Consider the following 26,698-nt stretch of genomic DNA (forward strand, 5'->3'; position numbering starts at 1 on the left):
GGAATGCCTGATTATGTCGGATACTGGTGATACCCTACAAGCCTTGTGTAGTGCTATGAATTCCAGGATATGTGAAACCCCTGGGGACGAGAGCCTTGCCTGTTTGGGGTTAGGGACCCGACAGGCCAACGCATTTTTACACTTGGAGGTTTCCTGGGGGAGGGGCCTCTCTCCCCCGCCATCCAAACTCCCGGGCGCCCTCGTCGTCCCCCCCTCCCCCACTCCCCCAGGGCAGGGTTCCCTTTGTAATTAATCCCAACGCTCAAACCAGAGGGGAGGAAAAAAGTGTTAATGAGAGAGCATCCCAGACTGACTGGGCGGTCGCCGCTCGCAGCTAGAACACCAAGTAATTAAATTATTTTGGGCAGCGGGGGGGATATGGTGGTGACTGTCAGAAAAACTCCCGTATGAATGGCAAGAAGGGAGCGTTTCTCGCCAGTAATTAAAATCAAGGATGACTTTCTCTTCTCGCAGCCCTCGGGGGGTAAAACTCAATCTTTCCACGTCCCAGATTCCACTGGATTTCGTGTAGCCGGGTCTGTGGCCCTAAGAATTGAACATCGCCATCCCCGAGGGTCTGGGGGCTCGGTCTCCCGCAGGCAGGTAGAGGGAAACAGCCCCAGGAGGGGCTGCGGGCTGGGCCCAGCCCAGGAATCGAGGCATCTCCCAGACCACCGCCCCGGGCCGGGGTCACAGCCCCGCTGCCGATTCCCAGGATCCTGGGGGGCCGCCGGGCATCTGGATGCGAAGGGCTGGGGGGGAGGCGGCGACTCGGGGAAGAGCGGGGCCGCAGACAATGGACGCGGCGGCGGGCGGGCCGGCGGCTGCGGGAACAGCCGGGAGGCGGCACCCGGGAGCGCGCGCTCCCCCGCCCCCTGCACCCCCTCGGCTCCCGTCCCCTCCCCCTCGGCCCCCTCCCCCTCCTCCGCGGGCTCCCGATCTGATTCCTGATCCCTGATTCCTTGATCCTTGGTCCCGCCATGGGAGCTTGAGCGCCCCCACTCCCCTCTGGCCCCCTGCCCCCGGGGCCCTGAGGGGGAAGAGACAGCGGTCTGGGACGGAAAGGGGGCGACCGGACTCAGGAGCCCCCCTCTACACCCCCCAGCGTCCGCGCTGCCCATCTACGAGCGCGGAGTTCGGAGCGACCCGAACGCTGCGGATACAAAGGCGCCGGGCCGAGCCGGGCGCCGGCCGAGCCCACCCGGCAGTTCGCAGCGGCGGGTGAGTGCCGGGCCGCGGGGGCGCGAGCAAAGTTTGAAAAAAAAAAAAAAAAAAAGAAACAGAAAGAGGGACAATCATGCAAGGGGCCAGGGGTGCCCAGCCCCGGAGCGAGAGGGGTGGCTTATGGGGAAAGGGGGCGTGGGGTAGCCCCCTTCCGGTCCATCCCCCCACTGCACAGCGGAGTGCCCCCCAACTTTGGGGAGAGGAAGGGGCGCTTGGGGAGGGGGCGGAGCCCGGGCCTGGAGAGCCGGGGACTTTCCTGGGCCCGGGGCCGGGGCGGGGGCCTCAGCGTTCCCAGGGGAGCCGGTTGGAGCTGGAGACTCGGGAGTGTGTGTGTTGGAGGTGGAGGCAGAGGCAGTGAAAGGATCGCAGTCTGGAGGTACTGGAAGGCGAGGATGTTTAGGGGTGCATACACACCTCAGGAGTGTGGGGAGGACCCCGGGCAGGTATGCGTTCAGGGCGTGAGGTGGAGTCCCGGCAGCCGCCCGAGGGGAGTGGAGGAGGCGTGTGTGCGGCTGGAGGATGGGACTGGAGGCTGGAGACCCCGGCACTGTATCCAGGGGCCCAGAGGACAGGCGCCGGCATCCTTCTCTCCACTTGTCTCTACTCGTCTAAGGGGCTGTGGGCTCTGCATTGGTGAGTTTTAGAGGCTTGGTGAAGCATCAGTGTGCGTGATTCTTTTGTTTTTGTGTATGTGTGCGCCTTGACATGCTGCGTGTCCCTGCAGGTGGGCCCCTAGATTTGGAGATGAAGGTGTTTTTCTGTGCCCGAGTGTGTGTGCACGCAAGGAGCAGCTGATCATCCATGTGTGGTGTGTTTGGATATGTATTTATGGGTATACTCTGGGGAAGGGGTGTGTGTCTCTGTGTGTGAACTGGGGAGGGGTTTATGGGAAAGGTTCTGAGGAAAGTGGGTGTGTAAGAGCAGAATAGGGTGTACATGGGTAGGTGTGTGTACACCTGTGTACTAGAAAGAGATGTGAGTGAATCTGTGTTCTCTTGTGTACAACCTGTGTTGATAGATAAGTGCCACCGTGTGCCTGCCTTAGGAGGTGTGAGTATTTCTGAGTGTGTGTTGGGGGTACTGCCACTTGCCTCTGCAGGCGGATTTTCTTGGCAGGGAGCCCAAAGGGAGGGCTGTACCTGCCAAGAGGGGTTCTGAGGCTTCTTGGATGCCCTGCCCCGGTTTTGAGGGTAGTGCCTTAAGTATTTGAGACCCCTGAGGTACCTGTTTTGGGAAATGGGCTTTTCTAGATAAAGGTTGTGTGCGTGGTGGGGAATACGGAATAAGGATTTGGGTTGTAGTCCAAGGGGAGTCTGGGGGATTGGAGACGTCAGGGAAAAGAATCAGAGGGATATCCTCTTATTCCACCTTATAGATTGGGTTCTTGTACTTGGAGAGGCCACATTCTTGGCTTCTCAGCCTATGTTCAGCCCCCTCAGGCCCCACTTGTCTTGTAAAGCCGCCTTGGAGTTTGCTGCTTCAGAGCCCACTCACTCTGCCCTGCCTCTGGGATCCTACAGTTCCTGAGGAGTCTGGGGATTCTGGTATGGGATAGAGGCGGGGGAAGGAGCATGTCCAGAGGGATGAGACCTGGTCCGGACATCTTTGGTTCTCTGTTGCACGGGGTTCAGAAGGTGGCATGGGAGCTCTGGGGAGAGCAGAGGGGGATGTTTTCTCAGGAGTTTGTACAGATTTATCTCACAGTTTTCCCCTTTTTCCTGGTGAGAAGCATGATTGGGGTGGAGATGCGATCTGGGGCCAGGTCTGAGGGTGATGGATGGGGGCTCAACTTGGCAGGAGGGTGGCTGTCCCTATGTCGAGGCAAGCGCCCATTGAGGGCTGTTTTCTCTCTGTTATTATTTCTCTTTTGGGATGAAGGGGAAGGGCGGGCATGCATCTTGTTTGCACATCTCACTCTCAGTCATTTTCCTCTTGCTGCCAGAGGAACTGGTCGAGGCATCCAGCTTTAGAAGCTGAGACTGTGAAGGCACAGGCCTGTCAGGGTCTCTGGGTAGTTCCCTAATGGGAGTCCTTGAGGGCCATGTGCAATTGGAATGCTTGCATTTTAGCCCCCAGGGCTCCCCACCTTTCTTAAGTGATAAGAGCAGTAAGAGTTGGAAAATGTTGGGACTAGAAGTGGGGCAGAGAAGGAAAAGACTGGATTAAAAAAATGCATAGTTGCCCCAAACCTGACACCTATCCGTTGGGTAAGGTTCCCAGGGGTGAGTGAGGCACTTGAATCTAGGATGGTGTGCTCTGGGGTACCTTGTTTGTGTCTGTCCTCTGATTGAATGCATGATATATTATACTGGTGTGTTTGGAGGGTGAGGAGCTCTTCCAAGGAGGAGGACTTGTGGTCAGACCTTAGGAAAGGCCGCCTTTGAAAGTACTTCAGATTGGAACTAGTGGTCAAGTTGGCCCCTCCGCCCCCATTGTCTTGCTCCTTCCCTCTCTCCCTCTAATTCTTTTGGGGGCTGACCTCTCTGGTATGCCCCCTCGGCTCCTTCTGCTTCTTCAAGACCTGAGGAAGGGTACCCTTCCCTGGCTCTAGAGCAGGACAGACTTTTATTTGCTCATTTGGTTTCCAAGAGCCCCTTCCAGTCAAAGGGGCATGAACTTGACTTATAGAAGCTTCCAGCAGAAAGGGAAGACATCTGGGACCCCCACCCCCATCCCCTGAGTTTGAGGATCTCCAGTCTTCTTTGCTATTTTCCCCCAGCATCTCACACTGTGAGGCCAAAGTGAAGAGTCCAGCAGAGTTGGCTGAAATTAGGACTTAGAAGTGTCAGGACATTGGGCAAGTTCTTAAAACCCATTCCTTAGCCTCTGAGATGTCTTAAGACACCATCTTCCCCTCCCAGATTGGGCCTCCTTCCCTGGGTGTCAGCTTGCAGTTAAGTTCTGGTTTTGCCACTTCCTAGATCTGAAACCTTGGATAGACTAGATAACTTTTGAAGCCTCACCTGTAAAATGGAGTTAATAATAGGCCCTACCTCTTAGGTTTATGAGGATTGTGCGTGTGTGCTAAGTTACTTCAGTCATGTCTGACTCTTTGGGATCCCATGGACTGTAGCCCACTGGGCTCCTCTGTCCATGGGGATTCTCCAGGCAAGAATACTGGAGTGGTTGCCATGCCCTCCTCCAGGGGATCTTCCCCACCCAGGGAATGAACCCGCGGCTCCTGGGACTGCTGCACCGCAGGTGGATTCTTTACCCCTGAGCCACCAGGGAAGCCCGTTTATGAGGATTAAATGAAGTAATAGAGAGCACTTCACACAGTGCCTGGCACTTGGGACGCCCTCACCAAGTGATAACTGGAACGGTTCATGTTCTGATGGATGATTAGTAAGGGAGTGGGTTCTGGGTTGGGGGGTGGAGAACTAGACATTGGTTCTGCACTTTTTCTGGCAGACCATGTTGGGCACTGCCTACTCTCTGCCAGGCGCTGTGTGAAGTACAGGCATGGAGGGTGAAGAAGATGGGCTTTGACAAGGCAGACGTGCATAAACATGCCGATTCACTGTAACCCCGTGAGTAGTATACGGAGGTGTGTTGAGGCTACCAGAGCATGGAGCAAAAGTGCTTGGTCCAGGTGTGGGTGGCAGGGAGACATCCCAGAGGAGATGTGCCCTTCATTGGAAGTTTTTGTTGTTGTTCTGTCGCCCAGTCATGTCTGACTCTTTGTGACCCCATGGACAGCGGCACGCCAGGCTTGTCTGTCCCTCACCATCTCCTGGAGTTTGTCCAAGTTCATGTTCTTTGCATCAGTGATGCCATCCAGCTATATCATCCTCTGATGCCCTCTTCTCCTTCTGCCTTCAACCTTTCCCAGCATCAGGGACTTTTCCAATGAGTTGTCTGTTCACATCAGATGTCCAAAATACTGGAGCTTCAGCTTCAGCATCTGTCCTTCCAGTGAATATTCTCCCTTAAGATTGTCTGGTTGGATCTCCTTGCTGTCCAAGGGACTTTCAGGAGTCTTCTCCAGCACCGCAGTTTGAAGGCACCAATTCTTTGGCATTCTGCCTTCTTTATGGTCCAACTGTTACAACTGTACATAACTGTATGTGACCACTGGAAATTGTTTAACTGAGGTGAAATTCACAAAACATAAAATTAGCCAGTTATTGATTTATTTTGGCTGCACATGCAACCTGTGGGATCTTAGTTCCCCCATCAGGGATTGAACTTGCACCCTCAGCAGTGAAAGCATGGAGTCCTAACCGCTGGACCACCAGGGGATTCCCTAAAGTTAGCTGTTTTAAAGTGAACAGTGGCACTTCGTACACCTATAGTGTTGTGCAACCACTGCCTCTATCTGAAAACGCTTTCATTATCCCCAAAGGAAACCTGTACGCCTTAAGAGGTTGCTCCCCGTTCCCTTTCTCCCAGCCCTTGGCAAATACCAGCCTGCATTCTATCTCTGTGGGTTTACCTATTCAAGATATTTCATGTAAATGGAATGGTGCAATGTGTGACCCTTTGTGTCTGACTTCCTTCACTTAACATAATTTTTTCATGGCTCATCTACGTTAGAGCATCATAACTCCACTCCTTTTTGTGGCTGAATGATATTTCACTGTGTGGATCAAACTTTGTTATTCAGTGGTTAAGTCATGTCCGACTCTTTGCAACTCTGTGGAATGCAGCACGCCAGACTTCCCTGTCCTTCACTATCTATCTCCCAGAGTTTGCTCAAACTCATGTCCACCGAGTCGTTGATGCTATCCAACCATCTCATCCTCTATTGCCTTCTTCTCCTCCTGCCCTCAATCTTTCCCAGCATCAGGGCCGTTTCCACTGAGCTGGCTCTTTAAGTCAGGTGGCTTCATCTTCAGCCTCAGTCCTTCCAGTGAAGATTCAGGGTTAGCCCTGAGGGTCCACCTTAGCTGGATTTAAAGGATGAGTTAGGCAAGCAGGGAGGGATTTGGGAGGGCGCTGCAGGTAGAGGCTGAGCATGAGCAAGAAGGAGCAGGGGTGCCAGGGAGCCGCATGCAGTGGGTGTTACTGGATCCTGAAGTATTAACTGGGGGTTTGGCCTCAGTTTTCTTGCCTATGAAACAAAGCCGTGTGTGGTGGATGGGGTTGGAGGTATTAGGGAGAGGAGAGGCTGGGATGTTATTGCGTGTTCTCAGAGTCTGGGTTGCAGATAGGACTTTTTAAAACTTGCTTTCTTTCCTCGTTCCTGGGCAGCTCCCTCCTGTATGCATCTGCCGTCATCCCTGTGGGTACCCATCTTCTTGTTTTACTGGGCACTGACTTCCCCTCTCTCTGAATTGACCTGAAATTTCTCTCACACTCTCCAGGTGGGTGACCCTGTTCATGGGGAGATTTTGATAGCAGAGATGAAGGAAAAGGCCTGGGAGTAAATCCTACTCACACCCATTCCCCAGAAGCCTTCCCTTTTTCTTAATCCTGTCTTTTGCTGATCTGGCTTGGGCAGCCTTCTGTCACCTTTTCTCCTGTGTTCTGGAGGGAAATGAGGTGGGTCAGGAAGAATCCCTCCATTCTTCTCTCCACCCTGCTTGGTGCAGAGTAGAGGCCTCGTATGGCCTCTACTTAATTTCCAAGAGCACTTTGGAAATTAGGTGTTGCTGTGCCTGTCTGATGCCCCTGGCAAGGCTGGTAATTACAGACATGACAGCTGGGAACGGGCTTGGGAGAAGCGGCTTAGAATCAGCAGAGCCGAGGATATCCTGGTAATCAGGGTGGGGCAGTGAGAGGGGAGAGTGGGAAGAAGCTGGGGGCTTGCGTGGGGCGGGAGGCTTGGGGTCCCCTTCTACCACTCCACACACAGCTGGGCTTAGCACCTGCAGGAGAGAAGGAGGTGATTAGACCTCAGGCCCTGCCTCACTCTAAATGTGGAAGGAGGGAGGGGAAGAGAGAGGCTGAGGGATCCGGGAGCCTCCAAGGAAAGAGGCAGAGAGTGGGATGAGGGGTTTCGGCTGCTCTCTCAGACCTGGGTGTGGTCTAGGTTAGAGAGCAGCCGTCATATAGGGGCTGAGGCCAACACGGTAGCCAAAGTGTTGGTTCTGTCTTATTTTGGGTGGGGTCTTACTTCTCACAGTGAGGTTTTGGGAACAGGGAGTGAGTGAAAGAAACTGGCTGCTCACCCTCTATTGGAGAAAGAGGTGGGAAACTAACATTTTATTGAGCATCTATTATGTGCTTGAGTCTGTGATATTCTGTATACATTATTTCGTTGAATCCTCCACCTCTTGAGGTTGTCACCATTATCTCCATTTTGCAGGTGAGAAAACTGAGGTTTATTTAGCAGATGAGAAAGTAGGTTTAGAGAGGGCCAGGGGCTCATCTAAGATTATGTAGCTCCTCAGAGGCTGTGCCAGGTCTGTCTGATGTCATTTCTCTTCCATTTCCCAAAGCGCTCTTTCCACCTCTCCATCCTTTTGTTTCGTTTGTTCAGGCTTGCTCATTATTGCCTTTATTCTTGAACTTGAATAGTTTCCCTGTCTCCTGAAAAGCAGACATGAGTCCAGGTGTCAGCCTGAGATGTAAAAGAAGTCTGTCCTTAGAGAGGGTGTCAGTCTGCTGGAAGAACGGGGGTCTCCCGGGTGGAGCAGCTTACTGGCACAGCCTGGGGCAGGCCTGCCGCCTGGACAGAACATTCTCGGGGGCTGGCCTCTTCCTCTCTGCTGGGTCACTTTGCACGTGGGGGCTCACCGTGACCCATGGAGTCTTGTTTTGTTTGGAAGGGCCTGGCTCTCCCTGGAGAATTTTCTAGCAACCCCCTAACAGTATCCCTCAGATGCCAGAGAGTTTCACCAGAGAGTTCCTGGTTCCCCCACTCTGGCTAGAAGAGAGGGTGTGTCTGTGTAGGGAGTCTGGGGAGGGGCTCTGGCCTTTTAAGGAGTGGGGGTGCGCAGAAGCAGGTGCTGAGCCCGAGGAGGTGTGACTGCAGTGACTTAAAAAGCAACCGAGTATGAACAGAAGCACTTATTTTGTCACCGGCTTTACTCCAGGATCGGGGTGGCAGATACAAGGGTTGGGGCATGTTGAGGCCCCTCCGAAAGAGTGAAAACCTCAGGTTGTGGATTTGTCAAGATGGAGGAGGTTGGTTGGTGCTTGGGCCTTCCAGCTGGCGCGGTTTTCCTAGATAAGAACCGGGTGATTTACCAGGCCAGAGGCCCTGGAGTGAAGCAGGAGGAAAAGGTTTTCAGAATGGGGAGACCCGGGTCTGCCACCCCTGCCCCAGTCACGCTGCGTCTCGCACCTTACTGCTTCTGCCACACAAACCGGCCTTTGTTGCCTGTGTCCCCACGTCATAGCTCTTCCCATCCACGTGTAGACCTAAGGTGGCTGACTTCTCATCCTGAGAAACTGCTTTCTACTCCCGCTGACCCCACCCCGAGGCGGCGGCTGGGTGAGCAGGCTTTGTAGGTCTCAGGGTCAGGGACGGTTGGGGCCCACCTCGGAGAGCAGGCTGAGAAGAGGGCGAGGTGTGGCCTCTGGGTCAGCCCAGCTTGTCGGCCCCCCATGGTCCACCTTCTCCTGGCCCTGAGGACAACTCGGGGCCCGCTTTCCTGCCTGGCTCTTCCACAGCTTACCTGGTGGGCACGCAGGGGTTGGGCCTTTGCTCCAGCTGAGGGAGGAAGAAGTCCAGATCCTGGTGGGTGGGAATTAGGGGGCTGCTCATGGGTGAGAATTAAACAGAGGACCCAGCCGCCTAGGAGCCCTGGTTCCCTTCTCACCAGCTCAGCATCTGACTCCCTTCTGGCCTGCCCCTGGGAGAGATGCCAAAGGGATTACTCACCCTTTCTGCCCCATGCTGCATCCTCCCACCCAGGGTTCCCTTCCAGACGGACTGGGAATGGGTCTGGGGGAGTCAGGGAATGGACTGCTGCGGTGTGTGTGCAACATGCGTGCACTTGTGTGTAGTGCGTCGGGAGCAGGGCTTTGAGCGGTGGGGTGGGGGTGGGGGTGCTGGCGAGAAAGCGGAGCAGGTCTCTACAGAACCTGCCTGGCCAGGGCGGGTGGAGCTGGGTGGGGCAGTCAGGAGCCATTCCAGGTTTCCAAGGGGGAATATGAGTGTGGGGGTGCACGTGCGTGTATCTGTGTTCAAGTGTGTTTGTGGACTTGGAGGGTACTCAGCCTCCCCCTTGCTTTAGATAGAGGGCAGTGAGGGAAATAGATGGAGAAAGGCCTGCCTCTGGCTCCGCCAGCTCCTTTCAGCTAGAACGCCAGCTCAGGTATCCTGGCCAGGAGCCCAGTCTGAGGCTCCCCTGCCGCCCTCCCCGGCAGGCTCCTTGCACCGGGGTCTGGTGGTGAACAGCCGCATGGGCTGTCTGAGTGACCCAAGCATGGGCCTTTCCCTGGTACTCAGCCCAGGGAGGAGAGGGATCCTGCCCCCTGCCCTAGGGCTCTCAGGATGGTGAGCTCATGTCTGAGGCTGCCCTGGGAGAGTGCCGGGTTTATAGGGCGGGGGCGGGGCTCAGTGCCAGCTTTTGGACTCTTGGGTCCAGCTCTTTCTTACCCTTCGGCCCACTGAGATCCAACTGTTCTCTCTGGCCCCCTGGACTGTATTGTCACTTAAGGACACTGTTTTTTTCAGGGTACAGGAATGAAGGCTGGGGGCGAAACCCCCTTTTGGTCTAGGGCTTGGGGCTGGTCCTGGCCCACTCTGTGCCTCAGCTGTTTGTGGTAGAGAGAACCCAGCATGGGCCTTCTGGGATGGAGGGCTTGTCCCCGGTGCACGGCTACATGGGAATGACGAGGAAACGTGGAGATCCTCAGGCAGGAGTGGTTGCTGGGTGGGCAAGGGAACTACCTCTTTAGGGCAAGGGGCTCTTCAGTCTCAACTGTCTCAACAAGCTGAGGCCTGTCCAGTCTCTGTCTCCATGTCACTAGAGAGAAGAAGGGACAGGCAGAAGCCAGTGAATTCCCTCCTGTCCTGGCCATCTTCTAGTCTTGGCTGTTTCAAGAACCGGAGTCTGGAAGGAGTGCCAGAGAGAGACCTGGTCTCACTCTGAGAGGAGCACATCCGAGTCCCAGTGTCAGTGAGGTCTTTCTAGCAAAGAGGCCAGAAAGGGCTGCCTCAGATGCAGTACCAGGAGCGAGTGCCCTTTTTTCTCTGGGCCCTACCTTTTCATCTGTGAAGCTTGGGGTCGCACCTTGGAGGGCCTTTTCTGCGTTAGTGCTGGAGTCTACCAAGAGTTGCGTGGGTCAGCCCACTGTTCCTCCTGTGGTGGGTAGGGTGAGCATGGGGAATGATGCGGGCGCGGTCAGAGGCCCTGGCACTTCCCTCTCCTCCGTGTGAGAGTGTTAGGGGCTGCCTCCCCCAATCCCAACACCAGACACCTCCTGTGTCCACCAGTGTCTGAGAGGGCGGCCTGGATTGAGCATGCCCGTGAGACTCGGAGCGATATGGCAAGGGGAGCACCAAGCTGGACAGTCAGCTGTGACTTGGAAACTGCCCTGCCTCCCGCTAGCTGATGTCTTGGCAAGGGGCTCCGTCTCTGTGGACAGACATCTAGCTCCTTGGATACCGGGCTGGGAGGCGGGCCTTCTGGAGGGTGGGCACCCAGCATTTTGGGTGGAACTCACATTGATAGCCTTGGACACGGAGGCTGTGGTGGGGGACGCCTAGGGAGCCATGAGGCTGGAGGCCAACATGTCCACGCCTCCCATGGGTCTTAGTGGGGAGATGGGTGCACGGTACATGCAGTAAGACCTGGGTTCTTAAAAACAGACGCTTAAAGAAAAATTGAAGTATAGTTGATCTGCACTGCTGTGTTAGTGTTAGATGTACAGCACGGCGATTCAGCCTTTTTGAAGGCTACAGGAACCAGAGACCTTTCGTGGGCAAGGGTCCACAGACAACTCTGCAGGAGAGGTCTGAAGGGGTGATCACGTCCATTTCCTTGCATCCAGGCAGGACCACCCTTCCCCTGTCCTGGGCTGAGGAGAGGAAGGCCATTTGTTTAAAAGATGGTCCGGCCAGAGTGCTGCCCCTGTCAGAGGAGAACTTTGGCCTCCTGTCCTCTTCCTCTTCCTCTTGCCCGCTGCAGCTGGAAGTTCGTTCTGGACTTCTCTGCGAGGGCCTTCCGTGGCAGCACTGGTCTGGAACTCCCGGGCCTGTCTTCCGGGTGCGTATCTGTTCTGTCCCTCCCCACCCTTCTCCGCCTGGTTGCCCTGCCCCCACTGCTTTCCCCAGCCCTGTCCGGGTCGTCATCACTGCCTTCTTTCCCCACTCTTGAAAGGAGCTGGGACCAGTGGTGTGGTGGCCTAGAGCAGTGGGGAGAGGTGGTGGCCAGAGCCGCCCGCCTTCTGGTCCTCAGCCTGCGCCTGGCCAGAGGCTGCTGAGTCTGTGTCCAAGGTCTCACCCACCTAGGCTGCTCCTCCGAGTGGGGCAGTGTGGATGGGTCTAGTCTTGGTCTGCCTTTTGGCCAACACCAAGCCCTCCCATGCCTCCCAGTCTACCCAGGGCCTTACTCCCTCTGCCTGTTGCCAGGTTCTGAGTGTATTTTTTCCAAAGGCCTCTGATTGTTTCCTGAAGAAACCTGATCCCAGAGCTTATACAAAAGCTGGGGCCGCCAGAGGAGAAACCCCATTCTCTCCCGCTCTGTCCCTACCCCCCCACCTCCATAACCTCTCTCGCTTTGGATGCTGGGTATGGGTTCCAGGACCTGGCTGCCATCACCTAGGCAACGGGGGGCTTTGGTTGCCATGGTGATCAATGTGGGAGAAGCTGGGCAGCAGGGACAAAAGCCCCCACATTTCTCCCCCCGGTCCTCACCCCAATCCTCATGGGATGATACTGAGACACATTCCATTAATTTTATTTCTGAAAGGCCTTTGGAGGGGAGAAGGGTCTCCTTTTTGTGACAGACTTTCTCTTCCTTCCCTCACTCCTCTCTGGCCTGTTTTTAACCCCAGATAATCCATGGTTGGCCTGAGCAGGGGGCCGAGTCACTGTGTTTTTGTGTCTGAGGTGGGGTTGGGGGCATGGTGAAAAGCAGTGGAAAATATTCCCTTTTACAGCCTCCCACCCTTTAAACCAGGGCCCTCCCTGCCCTGGACGAAGTCCGGACTTCCCTCCCGGTCCGGGTCCGTCCTGCCTCCCATATTTCCACTTGTTGATCCCATCCAGTGATCCCCTCCCCCACCCTCTTCCCTGGGAATGCTGCCCACCTGGGAGACCCTCCAAACCCCTGATTCCTGGGCCCGATTAAACAAGGGGAACTTCTGCCCTTCTTGTTTCTCAACCTAAGTCCCTCCCCGTAGCCTCTCCAGTGCTTGGGTTAGATTCCTGGGATGCTCCATGAGACAGCAGGCAAAGGTCTCAGAAACTGGGTTCATTTTTGGCCTCTCTGTTGGAAGGGGAGGGAGCAGCATGTTTGGGTGCTTTCTGAATACCTTGAGTTGGGTTGGTAGGAGTGGGAGAAGCAGGCCAGGGGAGCCAGTTTTATGCTGGGCCTTTAATCAGCAGCTGGGAGGAAGGTAGGGAGCTCTAGGCTGAAACAGTTTAGAACAAAGGGTTGGGAGGGGACTGGCACCCTGTCTGGTTTGAAATTTATCTGTAGGGGAAGCACAATGGCATCAGCTTCCCTCCTGGCTGTGTTTGAAGTGGTGGTTCTGATCTGCTGTGTATGTGTGAGTGTTTGTGTGTGTGACTTTAGTTGTACAAGCAGCAAGATTTATTTATACCACCTTTTTCCCAAGTCTTAGAGGAAGTGTCTGGGGATTGGAGCAGGAGTGACCGTGAAGTCAGATTGTATTAATTGCCTAACTTATTACTTGCTGAGCAGTTTGTTAAAGTACTTCTTTTATCCCCAGTATACTTAACAACAACCCCATGAGGTGTTGATAAAACATCATTTCCCCTGTTTTACCAATGAGCCTACCAGGCCGCCAAGCACAGCGAAGTTAAGTAACTTGCGCATGAACACACAGCTCCTCCGTGGGAGAGTTAGGTTTTAAACTCAGATACTCGGGGGCAGATCCCAGGCTCTTTTTGCTGTTGACTCCTCTGGCAGATGTGAGAATTCAGAGAGTCTGGGTTATTGTGTCTCTGTCTAGACTCGAGGCCATGGCAGTCCTTTTCCTCTTAATTTTTCCACTTCCCTCACCCTGTCACCCATGTGTTCTCTTTGAATCTCCTGGTGAAATTGAGTTTGTAGGAGGAAGACTGGAAAGAATGGGCTGAACCACAGCAGGAGAGATACAGGCGACGTGTCTGAACTATATCAGGGAATGGGTTCTTGGGAGATGGGGTAGAGGAGTACAACATAATTTGCAGGTAAGAAGGTGAATAGGGCCTTGTCTGTGGCGAAGGTCTCTAGAAGGGTTTAGGGTGGGTGGGTGAAGATGTTGTCTCCGTTGCCTGAGTGTGTCTTTGTCGTATACTTGTCTTGATGTGGGGCTATGGACAAATATCACCAGGCCATGGAGTGTCTCCACATACCTCTGTGAGGAAGATGAATGAATGGAGGTAGCATTTATTTCATCTCCCTCAGTGTTTGCAGTTTCCCCGAGAGTCAGGCGGTGTCAGTTCCTAGCCGCGTGCCGATGGAGAGGTGGAGGCTGCAAGTCCGTACCAATCATGGTTCTTATTCTCAAGTCACTGATGGTTCAGTTCGGTTGGAGAAAAGTTAACAGCTACATAAGGCAAATTCATTTTAGTTCTTAGCAGAATCGACCTCGTGGTAGCACTTGGCTTGGCTGATTTTATTCCCACCTTGGAACAGTAATTCTTGGCTGCACAAGAGCCCGCTCTTCGGGTCTCCTTGCTCCTCTGGCCTCATGGCCTCAGCCCCTTTGCCTGTTCTGTGTCCTCGGATGTGTTTACATGTTGGGGTTCTAAGGGACCCCCTACTTAACCCTCTCACTGGGTGGTCTCATTCATTCCCTTGACCTTGCACACCATCCATACCTCCAGCTCAGACTCTTCTGAGTCTAGCTCCTCTGACACTCAGCTGCCTGTTTAACTGCCCGTCTCACAGGCATGAACTCAGCATGCTGGAAACCAAACTCACCAATTCCTCCCCAGCTGAAATGGCACTGCCACCTCCTCTCACACTCAGGCCAGAGATCTTGGTGGTCCCCTCCCCCTCAGCCAGTCCAGTTAAGTCCTGCTGGTCCTGCCCAGCATATGTCACGAATGTGACCATTTCACACCTCGTGTGCTGCTCTGCCCCATCACTGCAGTCACCTCCTTCCTTGTCTCCCTGCTTCTGCCTTCCCTTCTTTCCAGTCTCTGTCTGGAGACCTAAAACCCTTCCCAGGCTTCCCACTGAATTAACCTAGCTCTTCCTGCAACCTGGGGCTTCCCCGGTGGCTCAGCAGTGAAGGATCCGCCTGCAGTGCAGGAGTCACAGGAGATGCGAGTTCGATCCCTGGATCGGGAAGATGCCCTGGAGAAGGGCATGGCAACCCACTCCAGTATTCTTGCCTGGAGACTTCCATGGACAGAGGAGCCTGGTGGACTGTGGTCCATGGGGTCGAAAAGAGTCTGACATGACTGAGCAACTTAGTATGCGCGCACTCTTTCCCTCACCCCTGGGGTTTGCAATGCCCCGACCCCTGGCCACCTCTTCAGCCTCACCTTCCATTGCCTCTCCCTCCCTCATACCCAGTTGGCTCCACTGGGCCACCCAACTCTCTGCTGCCTTTGGCCTTCCTGTGGGTGGCTGTCTGCTCTGCAGGCTTTCCCCTCCACTCTACCTGCTTAGCCCCTGTGCTCCTTCAGGCTTGGTTGTTGTTTTCTCAGATTTTCCAGAACCACTCAGTTTAAAGGAGCCCTGCTCCCCAGACTTGTCTGTCATACTGTCCTTGTCCTTCTCCTTTCATCTCTGATGTAGTTAGTTGTTTCTATGCACCTGTTTACATGCACCAACCCTGCTGGGCTGTGAATCTGGGGTTTCTTCCCCACTGTGCTCAGGGCTTGGCAGGGGATATGGTTTCCTGATGGGGCCTAAGCAAGAGGTGACGACTCAGTGAGCAAAGGTGGGGAATAACTGCTCAGTGCCCAGAGATGTACCTTTGGGTGCTGGGAGTGAAGGGGGCTTTTGTGAAGGGCTCGGGGCTGGGTTGTGAGGTGGTAAACAGGGTTGGGTGAGAGTTAGGGAGGATGGGAGACGGAGAGGTCCTCTCCTCTGCTGAACCAGAAGGTGAAAGTGTGGAAGAAAGACACTGCCCCTAGGTCCACAGTGATCAGAGAAGCTCGTGACATTGCCTGGTTCAGGATGTCCGGTTTTTAGAGAATGGTTTCTGCTTACCTTCCCCGCCTGCCCCTCAGCACGTGATCTGTAGTTTACATTCTTCACCCTGGCCATGTGAGCACATTTGTGCACGCACACAAGTCAGGCCACTCACAGACACACACAGACACACACACACACAGCCTTAAGGGGAGCAGCCAGCTTAACCTCACAGTAACTGTGGGTATGTTTGACATACATGCCGGGGAGACAACGCCAAGAGAAGCAGCCGTAGGCAGCCCCCTGTGGGCACTCAGGCATTAAGAATGGGAGGAGATGAGAGGCCTGGGGTAGCCTCTGGACTGAAGCTAGCTGCCTCCTGCTGCGGTCTACACTGGGCCAGCCAGTTGGCCTGGCCAGAACCCACGTTCTCCAGTGTTCCTGGCCGAGAATAGGAAAGTGCTGCCCAGCTCTTGCCTGCAGGGAGTCCAGAGTTGGGTCATTCTGGGAGGCCTTTGCTGTCATCTTCCCCCACCCCGGAGCACAGTCTGGGGCTGCTCTTTCTAGGAGGCAGGGCGGGAGGAACTGGGCCCACTGGACAGAGCAGGAGCCTGGGGGGCACATTCTCAGGTGGGAGCGAGGCTCCCCTGAGCTTCCTGCTGCTGCTTCCTGGGCACGGCCTCCCTCTCTGCTCTGACCCCACAGAGAGCTCCAGCCCCACCCCAACCAGCTGCTTCCTTTCCTCAGGAGCGCCGCTTGATTTTCTCTGAGACAAGCCCACCTGTCCAGCAAAATAGAGTCCCTCAGGGTGACGGTTGATTTCCTGAAGGTGCCCCTTGGCCTGAAGAAGCCGGTGCTGAAGGAGGTGGCAGGGGGGCCCCCCAGAAGGCCCCAGCCTGTGGCCCTGGAGCGCTACAAGGCGCGGCGTTCGGACGCCATGGACACCGAGTCCCAGTACTCGGGCTATTCCTACAAGTCTGGCCACTCCCGCAGCTCCCGCAAGCACAGGTGGGTGTGCATGAGAGCTGACGCAGGTGGGGGAGCGGGGTGGGAGCACCACAGGGCCGGCGGGCTGAAGCTGGCCGCTGAGAAGCACGGGTCCTCCCCTTGACCTTCCGTGCCCGTTCCCCTGGCCTTCTGCTGCAGGGACCGCCGGGACCGACACCGCTCTAAGAGCCGAGACGGGAGCCGGGGGGACAAGTCGGTGACGATCCAGGCTCCAGGGGAGCCCCTGCTGGACAATGAGTCCACGAGAGGGGATGAGCGGGTGAGCGTCAGGGGCTGAGGTCTGGACCAGGTGTTTCCACTCGGATCTCTGGAGAAGCTGGAGGTCCATCCAAAAGGGGAAGGGACTGGAAACCTGGCCTCTTTCGACAGAGAAAGGAGGGCATTTTGGGTCATACCCCTGTTAAGGGTTCCAAGGTAGGACCTCATCTTAGTAGAATTCTGTAGAATCTTGGTAGAATTCAGAGATCCCTTTGGAAGCAGCAGCCTTCTTCATCTTTTATGGCCCATGTGACCTGGGCTGTGTAATGGGAATTGCCTCTTCTCTGGGCTCATGCCAGCCAGTTAGGGGGCTGGGAGTGTGGAGTGGGAGGCCGGTGGTGGGTGGGGGCTGGAGGTGTGGCAGCCCCGTTTCCTCTGGACACTCTGGTGCCCTCTGGTGTCTGACTGTAGAATAGCACCTGCTGGTCAGAGGGAGGAGTTGATGGAGAAAGGGGAGGAAGTGAGCTTGGGGAGATGGGAGGGGGTTTTCGGCTCGTTGCTCCTGCTCTGGCCTCTCTGGCCGTCTGTGTGCCCCTGGCAGGGAGGGCAGGAGGCAGCACCCAGTGCTAGAAGAGGGAAGAGGCAGGATTTGGGATGACTGAGGTGGTCTATGTATCATTCCTCCTCCTTAGGAGCATCTTAGGGAGCTGGAGATCTCGAGGCATGAGACTCTGGGGATTCCTGGGGCTTCCAAGCCCCAGGAAGTACCTAAAGGAAATGATCTTTCTCCCTCTTTCCCAATCCTGTCTTCTCCCAGAGACCTGGCCTCCTGAGTTCTTGAAGTGAGCCTGATCAGCTCTTCTGTTGGGGCGTGTGCCCAGGCTCTTGAAACTTGGAGCACACGTGTAGGTATAGTGGTTGTGGTTACTCACGGGTTTCCTGAGCTGAGAAGGCAGTGCCTCCACTTTCTGCCTTCCGTTCAGACTCCCCTTTCCTTGGGAAATGCCCATGTGGTGGGCATTCAGATGGGCCAGAAGAGTCAGCCGGGCAGACCAGCGACCCGGAGTGGCCCTGAGTCTGCACCGTGTCTCGCATGCCCTGCGCTAGTCTCTCACCTCCCCATCCCCTCTCGGTGTCCTCTCCTCTCCCCCATGCTGCCTTGGTCAGCTCATTCCCTTAACCAGATCCTCGAGTGGCCCTCCATGCTCCGAGGACAGGTACCTACTGCCTACCTGGCCTTGGACTTCCCAGGTAGTGCTAGCGGTGAAGAACCCACCTGCCAATGCAGGAGATGTAAGAGACTCAGGTTTGATCCCTAGGTTGGGAAGATTCCCCGAAGGAGGGCATGGCAACCCATTCTAGTAATCTTGCCTGGAGAACCCCATGGACAGAGGAGCCTGATGGGCTACAGTCCATAGGGTCGCAAAGAGCTGGACACGGCTGAAGCACCTTAGCACAGCACAGCATGGTTCATCCTGGCCTTGCAAGTGGGTTGCTCGAGCCTGCCTGCTTCGCCTGGAGAGTCTGACCCCAGATCCCACTCTCTGAGCAGCTCCTGGGCATCTCTCTTGGACCCTCTGTTCTGAGGGTGCATGTGCAGGTTTTTCCTGGTTGGCTGACGGCATGAAGCTCTCTGAGGGCCCAGGTCTCAGATGTGCCATCCCTGCAGGGGCCAGATTCGGGCATGCAGGGAAAGTGTTAGTCTCCCAGTTGGGTCCGACTCTGTGTGACTCCATGGACCGTAGTCCGCCAGGCTCCTCTGACAGTGGAGCTCAGTAAATACTTGGATGGCTGCGTGTGTGTTGATTACTCTCTTTTCTCCTCTCCCTGCTTTGCTGTCTTCTTCCCACTCACCTCTTCTCCCGTGTCCCTGCCTCCTCCTCCTCCTCTTCTTCCCCATCACCACGGCTGCTCCGACCGCCCCGGCTGTAGGACGACAACTGGGGGGAGACGACCACAGTGGTAACGGGCACCTCGGAGCACAGCATCTCCCACGATGACCTCACGCGCATCGCCAAGGACATGGAAGACAGCGTCCCGCTGGACTGCTCCCGGCACCTGGGTGTGGCGGCGGGGGCTACGCTGGCCCTGCTCTCTTTCCTCACGCCTCTGGCTTTCCTGCTGCTGCCGCCACTGCTGTGGCGGGAGGAGCTGGAGCCGTGCGGGACGGCCTGCGAAGGCCTCTTCATCTCCGTGGCCTTCAAGCTGCTCATCCTGCTGCTGGGCAGTTGGGCCCTGTTCTTCCGCCGGCCCAAGGCCGCTCTGCCGCGCGTCTTCGTGCTGCGCGCCCTGCTCATGGTGCTCGTCTTCCTGCTCGTCGTGTCCTACTGGCTCTTCTACGGTGTCCGCATCCTGGACGCCCGCGAGCGCAGCTACCAGGGCGTGGTGCAGTTTGCCGTGTCGCTGGTGGACGCCCTGCTCTTTGTGCACTACCTGGCCGTGGTCCTGCTGGAGCTGCGCCAGCTCCAGCCGCAGTTTACGCTCAAGGTCGTGCGCTCCACCGACGGGGCCAGCCGCTTCTACAACGTGGGCCATCTCAGGTGCAAGCGCGTGGGGACAGGCAGCCCGGCCTGGGGTGGGGGCGGAGGGGGCTGCAGGGCACAGGGCGGCGGGGTGTGATGGCTGGGCCGGAGGTGGTGCTCTCAGAGGACTGGGTGGGCAGTTCTGTGCTCTGCACATTCAAGGTTTTCAATAGTGTTTGCTGCTTGAGGGGTCCTGGAGCAGATAGGGTGGGAGTTAGGAGCTGGGAGTGAATAGATGAACAGAGATTGGGGATCTTACAGAGGGATGGACCAAAGAGGAGACAGGTGTGATTCTTTGGAATCACCGCGTTTCTAGCTCTTGGAGGCGCAGCCTCTTGAGGGGACTCAGATGAGCTGGCAAGAGGAAGGGCCCCCCAGGGAAAAGATAAGGAGGAAGGTTCTTCGGCCCCCCAAACTTGTGGGCAGGATGCCCCCCCCCGCCCCGGCCACCTAGATTATCATTAGTCCTGCAGGGAATCTTCAGGGGAATGCTGGAGGGGAGGAGGTGACCCCTGGCTGGGGATCCTGGCCCAATGCCCTCGCTCCCCTGGGCTTCAGCACAGCAGGGAAGGAGTAGCAGGCCCAGCCCTGGGGAAGGCTTAGGGGTCTGGTGAGTAGACCACAGGCCCCGAGCCAGGCCTCTTGGAAGCAGCTTGTCCCTGCCCTCTGTTCTGCCTGCCCTGCTGACCCGCCCTGCTGTGTCCCTCCCCCGCGCCCCTTGTCTGTCTTCTCTGCCTGCCCGTCCTGCTGTCTCCCCCGCAGCATCCAGCGTGTGGCAGTGTGGATCCTGGAGAAGTATTACCATGACTTCCCTGTCTACAACCCTGCCCTCCTCAACCTGCCCAAGTCCGTCCTGGCCAAGAAAGTGTCTGGCTTCAAGGTGTATTCCCTCGGAGAGGGTGAGCGGCCCTGCTCCTTGGCCTCCTGGTCTCCTCCCAAGCAGGACTCCCAAGTTCCTGCCTCCCGCTTCTCTTTCACCCTTCTTCCCGTGCTTTCTCCTTCCTCAGACTGTGTTCCAGCCCCTCCCGTTCTGTCCTCTCCCTCCACACCAGGTGGCTGGTTTTAGCTGCTGATTCTGCTCTCTTTCCCTTTATGCTACCGTGCGTCCCCTTCCTCTGGCTCCGCTGTGTCTGCCCTTCAGCTCTCGCTCTCGGAGGCCCGACCCTCCCGCACTGGGGAGGAGCCCTTGCGGGACTCCTGCCCTCTGGCGCCCTCCTTGAGGCCTTCCTGTGGGCCTTGCCCAGACGTCGTGGCCAGGAGGGCTGGGAAAGGGAGGTGTTCCTGGGGGGTGGACACGGCTTCCTCTGGACATGTCGGGGGGCTGGCCCCAGACTTCCTGGAGTGGGAATCAAGGTGGCGCTCTGAAGGGACCAAACTCTCTCTCCTGCTTCTGCACAGAAAACAGTACCAACAACTCCACGGGTCAGTCCCGAGCTGTGATCGCAGCGGCGGCCCGCAGGCGGGACAACAGCCACAACGAGTACTACTACGAGGAGGCCGAGCATGAGCGGAGGGTGCGCAAGCGGAGGGCCAGGTGGGTCTCGGGGAGGAGTGGGGCTGCTGCGGGGCTGCTGGGAGGCTGGGGAGAGGAGAGCCACCTGGCTTCTGTAACCGATGGTGATGTGGATGGGATGTGTGCGTTCGTTTTCTGGTGCTGCCTTAATAAGTCACTATGAACTGGGTGCTGTGAAACAGCTCACACTTACTGTCTTGCAGTCCTGAGAGTCAGGCACAGGTGAACTGAAAGCGAGAACAAATCTAGTTTTAGCCCAGGTCCCCTTCCAAGCTCACTGGTTGCTGGCAGAATCAATTCCTGGTCACCTGGACCCATAGGCAATTTTCCTCGAGGCCAGCAAGACCAGGTCTCTGACTGCTGCCACCAGCTGGAGAGAACTCCACTTCAAAGGGCTCGTGATGAAGATTACCTGCAGGGTAATCTCCTTATTTTAAAGTCAGCCAACTTGACACTTTCATTACCTCTGCAAAACATACCAAGATTATTGGATAACCAGGGGACTGGGATCTGGTGGGGGTGGTTGGGGCCTTTGAGTTCTGCCTGCACCGTGGGGCAGGGACCGTTAAAGCCCGTGAGCCTCCCTGGCAGTGGCAGGGACCAAGGCTGGACCAGTTCTCCTTCCAGTAGATCTTGGAGGCATGCTCAGCAGATGGTACATTTTTCCTGCAAAAAATGAGGCTCTAGTGCCCATATCTTGGTAAATTCTTAAACATTGTCCTCATGCTTCCCTTTTTCCTGTTCACATTGTTATGTGAATGCTGTTCATGCCTGAAGATTCTTTCTTGGTGTCGACTGCTTGCCAGGGCCCTTCATCTGTTGGTATTTCTACAGGGGAGGAACGGAGGGTCTTGGGACTCTGCCCTTCCTCACACGTGATCTCCAGGCTTTGAAGGAAGAAGGTAGCCCTGACCCTGTTCCTTTTTTTTTTTTTAGTTTTTAAAAAGTTTTCTTTTAATTGGAGGAAAATTGCTTTATAAATTGTGTTGGTGTCTGCTGTACAACAGTGCAAATCAGCCATCAGTTCAGTCTGTCAGTCGTGTCCGACTCTTTGCGACCCCATGGACTGCAGCACACCAGGCTTCCCTGTCCATCACCAACTCCCAGAGCTTGCTCAAACTCATGTCCATTGAGTCGGTGATGCCGTCCAACCATCTCATCCTCTGTCATCTGCTTCTCCTCCTGCCTTCAATCTTTCCCAGCATCAGGGTCTTTTCCAATGAGTCAGGTGGCCAAAGTATTGGATTTTCAGGTGTACTGGAGTTTCAGCTTCAGCATCAGTCCTTCCAGTGAATATTCAGGACTGATTTCCTTTACGATTGACTGGTGTGATCTCCTTGAGGGACTTTCAAGAGTCTTCTCTGACACCACAGTTGAGAAGCATCAATTCTTCAGTGCTCAGCTTTATAGCTCAACTCTCACATCCATACATGACTACTGGAAAAACCATAGCTTTGATTTATATGGACCTTAGTTGGCGAAGGTAATGTTTCTGCTTTTTAATATGCTGTCTAAGTTGGTCATACAGACATGGGTTTGGGTGGACTCTGGGAGTTGGTGATGGACAGGGAAGCCTGGCATGCTGTGGTTCATGGGGTTGCAAAGAGTCAGACACGACTGAGTGACTGAACTGAACTGAACTGAAGTTGGTCGTAGCTTTACTTCCAAGGAGCAAGTGTCCTTTAATTTCATGGCTGCAGTTACCATCTGCAGTGATTTTGGAGCCCAAGAAAATAAAATCTGTCACTGTTTTCATTGTTTCCCCATGAAGTGATGGGACCGGATGCCATGATCTTACTTTTTTGAATGTTGAGTTTTAAGCCAGCTTTTTCACTCTCCTCTTTCACCTTCATCGAGATGCTCTTTAGTTCCTCTTCACTTTCTGCCATAAAGTGATTTTTGATTTCTGCCAGAAGGTGCAGAGAGTGGCAGAGATCAGCCGTAATTGTGCATATATCGCCTCCCTCCTCTCCCGCTAGCCCACCCTCTAAGTCGTCAGGGAGCGCCAGGCTGGCTTTCCTGGGTTATAGAGCACTTTCTCGCCAGCTATCTGTTTTATGCATGGCAGTGTGTATATGTCAGTTCATCCCACTCTTTCCTCTCTCCAGTGTGTCCATAAGTTCATTCTCTATATCTGCATCGTCATTCCTTCCCTGCAGATAGACTCATCAATACCGATTTCTAGATTCCATATATATACATTAATATACTTTATTTGTTTTTCTCTTTCTGACTTACTTCACTCTGTATAACAGGCTCTAGGTTTATCCACCTCACTAGAACTGACTCAAATTCATTCTTTTTTATGGCCGAGTAATATTCCATTATATATGTGTGTGTGTATATATATATGTATATGTATATGTATATACATACACACACACACATACATACCCCATCTTTATCTCTGTTGATGGACAAATAGGTGGCTTCCATGTCCTAGTTATTGTATCTACTAGTATATACTATGAACATTGGGGTGCATGTGTCTTTTTGAATTATGGTTTTCTCAGGTTATTCACCCAGTAGTGGATTGTTGGATCATATGGTAGTTTTATTCCTAATTTTTAAAGGAATCTCCATACAGTTCTCTGCAGTGGCTATATCACTTTACATTCCCACCAGTAGTGTAAGAGGGTTCCCTTTTCTCCAGCATCTGATCCTGTTTTTACACGAGGCTGCAGTAGATGGAAGATTAGCAGCCCCATTTCTGTGACATTGCACAAGTCTCCAGTTGCCATGGGAAGGAAGCTGGAAAAGTTCCCTGCCTCCTCTGCCTTCTGCCTTGACCATGATCTCTGGACCTCCTGGGCTGCTGCTACCATAGGGGACCCTTTCCTTCCCCATTACCTTGGTTGTAGCCAAGAGAAAACTTTTCCCCTTGGTTCACCTAAGACAAAGGGATCTTTTCTAAAGGAACTTTATTGAGCCCCTCAGGGAGGCAAAAGAATAAACAGAGATACAGCAGAATTACCCAGATCCGCATGTGTACTTGGCCCAGAACCCTATCCTAAGCTACCTGAAGCCCCAGGTTCCTGGGTTTCCCCAGTACTGGTGTTTGTTTGCACGTCTCTATACTTTTAATGTAAACGGGCTTCTTTTTCCGGCTTCCATCTTACGAACATATTTTTGAGACTCACTCTGTCTGTATATCTGGTTTGTTGCATCTTATTGCTGTCTAGCACTCAGAGAATACTTTCAACATCCTGACCAGTATTTGGATGATAGTCATTTGCCTACGGAGGAGCCTGGTGGGCTACAGTCCATGGGGTCACAAAGAGTCGGACATGACTAAGTGACTAACACACACACACACACACATTTGCCTAATTTTTTTCCATTTTGATGAATAAGTAGTATCCTGTTAACATTTAATTTTCTTGGTACTGTCTAGTAACAGCGTCATCTTTTTCCGGCCTTTCAGGTCTCTTATGAATTATTTGTTCACTTCTTTGCCCATTTTCTATTGTGTTCTTACCTTTTCCTTCTTGATTTGTAGCACATTTTTTTGCCTTACCTTTGCCCACCCCAGGTGTTAGTTAATGTTGCTCATGCTATCACGGTTGAATAGACATGTGTGGTTTTGATGTAGTTATATCTAATAACGTTTCACTCACTGAAGTGCAGTTCAGGGAGGCTCATTTAGAAAGCTTTTTCTAGGGTTCGATCCATAGTTGTCTCTCTCTTTGACACTGGATTGTCCTCTATGGGTCCCGGGCTGGGCTCACTGAGCTCTACAGGTGTTTCCTACTTCTAGAGGGGTGAAGACCCTCTGCCTCCCACCCATACACATGCATTCTCATATGCACAAACACAGCCTCCAAAGCCTGGTTCTTGAGTCCAGATGAGAGCCTATAGCTTCAGGCAAAGCACAAAGGCCTGACCTCTCTCAAGCTGCTGGAGGGCTGAAGTCGGGGGGAAGATGAGAGGTGGGAGCCTGGTCCACACCCCTTGTCTCCCCCAGGCTTGTGGTGGCAGTGGAGGAGGCCTTCACCCACATTAAGCGGCTGCAGGAAGAGGAGCAGAAGAACCCCAGGGAGGTGATGGACCCCCGGGAGGCAGCCCAGGCCATCTTCGCATCCATGGCCCGTGCCATGCAGAAGTACCTTCGCACGACCAAGCAGCAGCCTTACCACACCATGGAGAGCATCTTGCAGCACCTTGAGTTCTGCATCACGCATGACATGACGCCCAAGGTCCGCCCCCTGCCCTAGCATCCTCTCTCTCTCCCTGACTCTGGCCCCTTCCCTTCTGCTTCCTCTCCCTGATTCTTTCACTTCCTTCCCTATCCTCCATCCCTCTCCTGTCCCTACCTCCTTATAGTCTCCCATCCCTACTCCATCTGCTCCATCTCTGAATGGGGTAGCATTCTTAGGTGCTGAGAAGAGGGAATTCGGGGACCATTTGGGAAATAACTGAGACCTATTTCTCCTCTCTGTAGAGGTTCCAGAATTTTCAGATCCAAATCCCACCAGACGTGGTTTGCTCCATGCTCTCTTTGAGCCAGTTCCACCGTTCAGTTCTGTGGCCAGCTTCCTAGAATTGCCTCCCCTGAGCCATCTTTGGGGAACAGGTCACTACAGATGTTGCACTTCAACTGTGATGCCTCTAGCTTTCTGCTGGTGCAGCTCTGCTGAGTGCTACCCACTCGAGCAGAAGGGAGAGAAAGGAGTACAAGGGAGGGCTTTCCTGGGTCATAGCAGGTACCTGGGAAGAGCAGGGGATGTGGGGGTCAGGAGAGCCAGTCCCAGACCTGACCCTGCTGAGCCACACCACCTCTGTGGGATCTCGCTCCTGCACTGATAAACCAGGGTCCCAGACAGATGATCTCAGGCCCTTTCCTGCTCTAACACTCTGAGATCGTATGCATAGAGTGAGCTTGGGACATCTTGGTGGTCTTTGGAAGCTTTACCCCCCAGAGGGGTAAAGGGGAGGTGGGTAGGTAGGAGGGAAAATTTCCTGAGATGTCCCCTCTCGCTTCCTCAGGCCTTCCTGGAGCGGTACCTGGCAGCTGGACCAACCATCCAGTATCACAAGGAACGCTGGCTGGCCAAACAGTGGACACTTGTGAGCGAGGAGCCGGTAACCAATGGGCTCAAGGATGGCATTGTTTTTCTCTTGAAACGCCAGGACTTCAGCCTGGTGGTCAGCACCAAGAAGGTCCCATTCTTCAAACTCTCCGAGGAATTTGTGGACCCCAAGTCGCACAAGTTTGTCATGAGGCTGCAGTCTGAGACCTCAGTGTGACTGCAAGAGCAGGGGGACTGGGAGGTGTGGGGGGCTCCTGTGGTGGCGGTGGGGGCGTGCCTCCCAGGCCCTGCCACATCCCCGCAGCCCTTCTTCCTCTTGCTCTAGTTTTTTTTTTACTTGAATTACCCCCCTCCCCCTCCCGTCTCCTCCCCCATCCTTACTACCCCCATGCAAACCTGGAGAGACCATCCTGCTGTCAACGGTGCCTGGGAAGTCCCCCTCCCTCCCCCCACCCCCTCACTTTTGTGTCACTCCGGGCCCTGCAGGAATCAGTGCCTCTCACCCTCTCCTTTCCCCGCCAACAGTCTCTTCTGGAAGGGCCCGGCAGAGCCCCACTCGAACCCAGGTTCTTATAGCAGTTCTCTCCAGTGGTTCCCCAAAGGATTTCTCTGGGCTGCGGGGGCACAGATCTGACTCCAGAGAGCCACAGTGCCAAACCCCCTGGGCAGCGCTGCCCGCAGCCTCCTGGTGGCAGATGGACCTGCTCCCCCGTTCGCTCACCCCACCTGAGCAAACCCGGAATTCTTAAGCAGGGACCCCCCGTGTCCTCCCACACAGCCCGAGTTGGAGCCTCCCCACCAGGGTTGTTTGCTTCCAGCTCTTTGAACCTCTTCCCCATCCACGTATTCAGAGCAGGGGAAGTTCCTGGGCCCTGGGGGCCAGTACCTTTCTTCCATGGGGCCTTTCCTAGGCAGCCCCTTGGGGAAGGTCGGGAGAGAGCCCCGTGAACATCACTGAACACTACCCTCTGAACTGCCCACACCTTTGCTCCCACCGTGCTGGGGTGGGTCTCCCCCTTCCTGGCGAAGGGTGCCACGTAGACTTCT

The 26,698-nt window shown here is 54.7% G+C and overlaps 1 protein-coding gene and 1 long non-coding RNA gene across 3 annotated transcripts; one reads left to right on the plus strand and one right to left on the minus strand.

Annotated features, from left to right (window-relative positions):
• Positions 1–924: 924 nt before the first annotated feature.
• Positions 925–25,952, plus strand: VANGL2 (VANGL planar cell polarity protein 2). The gene is made up of 8 exons (XM_069545734.1): positions 925–1,221; positions 16,128–16,388; positions 16,527–16,647; positions 18,519–19,126; positions 19,871–20,007; positions 20,507–20,642; positions 24,586–24,817; positions 25,608–25,952. Exons 2-8 carry the CDS (start codon positions 16,318–16,320, stop codon positions 25,866–25,868), a joined length of 1,566 nt encoding a protein of 521 aa, XP_069401835.1. The 5' UTR covers positions 925–1,221; positions 16,128–16,317; the 3' UTR covers positions 25,869–25,952.
• Positions 7,408–9,103, minus strand: LOC138430120 (uncharacterized). 2 transcript variants are annotated; one of them, XR_011253009.1, is made up of 3 exons: positions 8,996–9,103; positions 8,790–8,848; positions 7,408–7,698 (listed from the first exon to the last, which is right to left on the minus strand). It is a non-coding gene; the product is annotated as an uncharacterized lncRNA (long non-coding RNA). The 2 variants fall into 2 exon arrangements; XR_011253004.1 differs by lacking the exon at positions 7,408–7,698 and adding an exon at positions 8,195–8,371.
• Positions 25,953–26,698: the final 746 nt, after the last annotated feature.

Source organism: Ovis canadensis, chromosome 1 (assembly GCF_042477335.2).
Source record: "Ovis canadensis isolate MfBH-ARS-UI-01 breed Bighorn chromosome 1, ARS-UI_OviCan_v2, whole genome shotgun sequence".
In the NCBI taxonomy this organism is placed as follows: domain Eukaryota; kingdom Metazoa; phylum Chordata; class Mammalia; order Artiodactyla; family Bovidae; genus Ovis; species Ovis canadensis.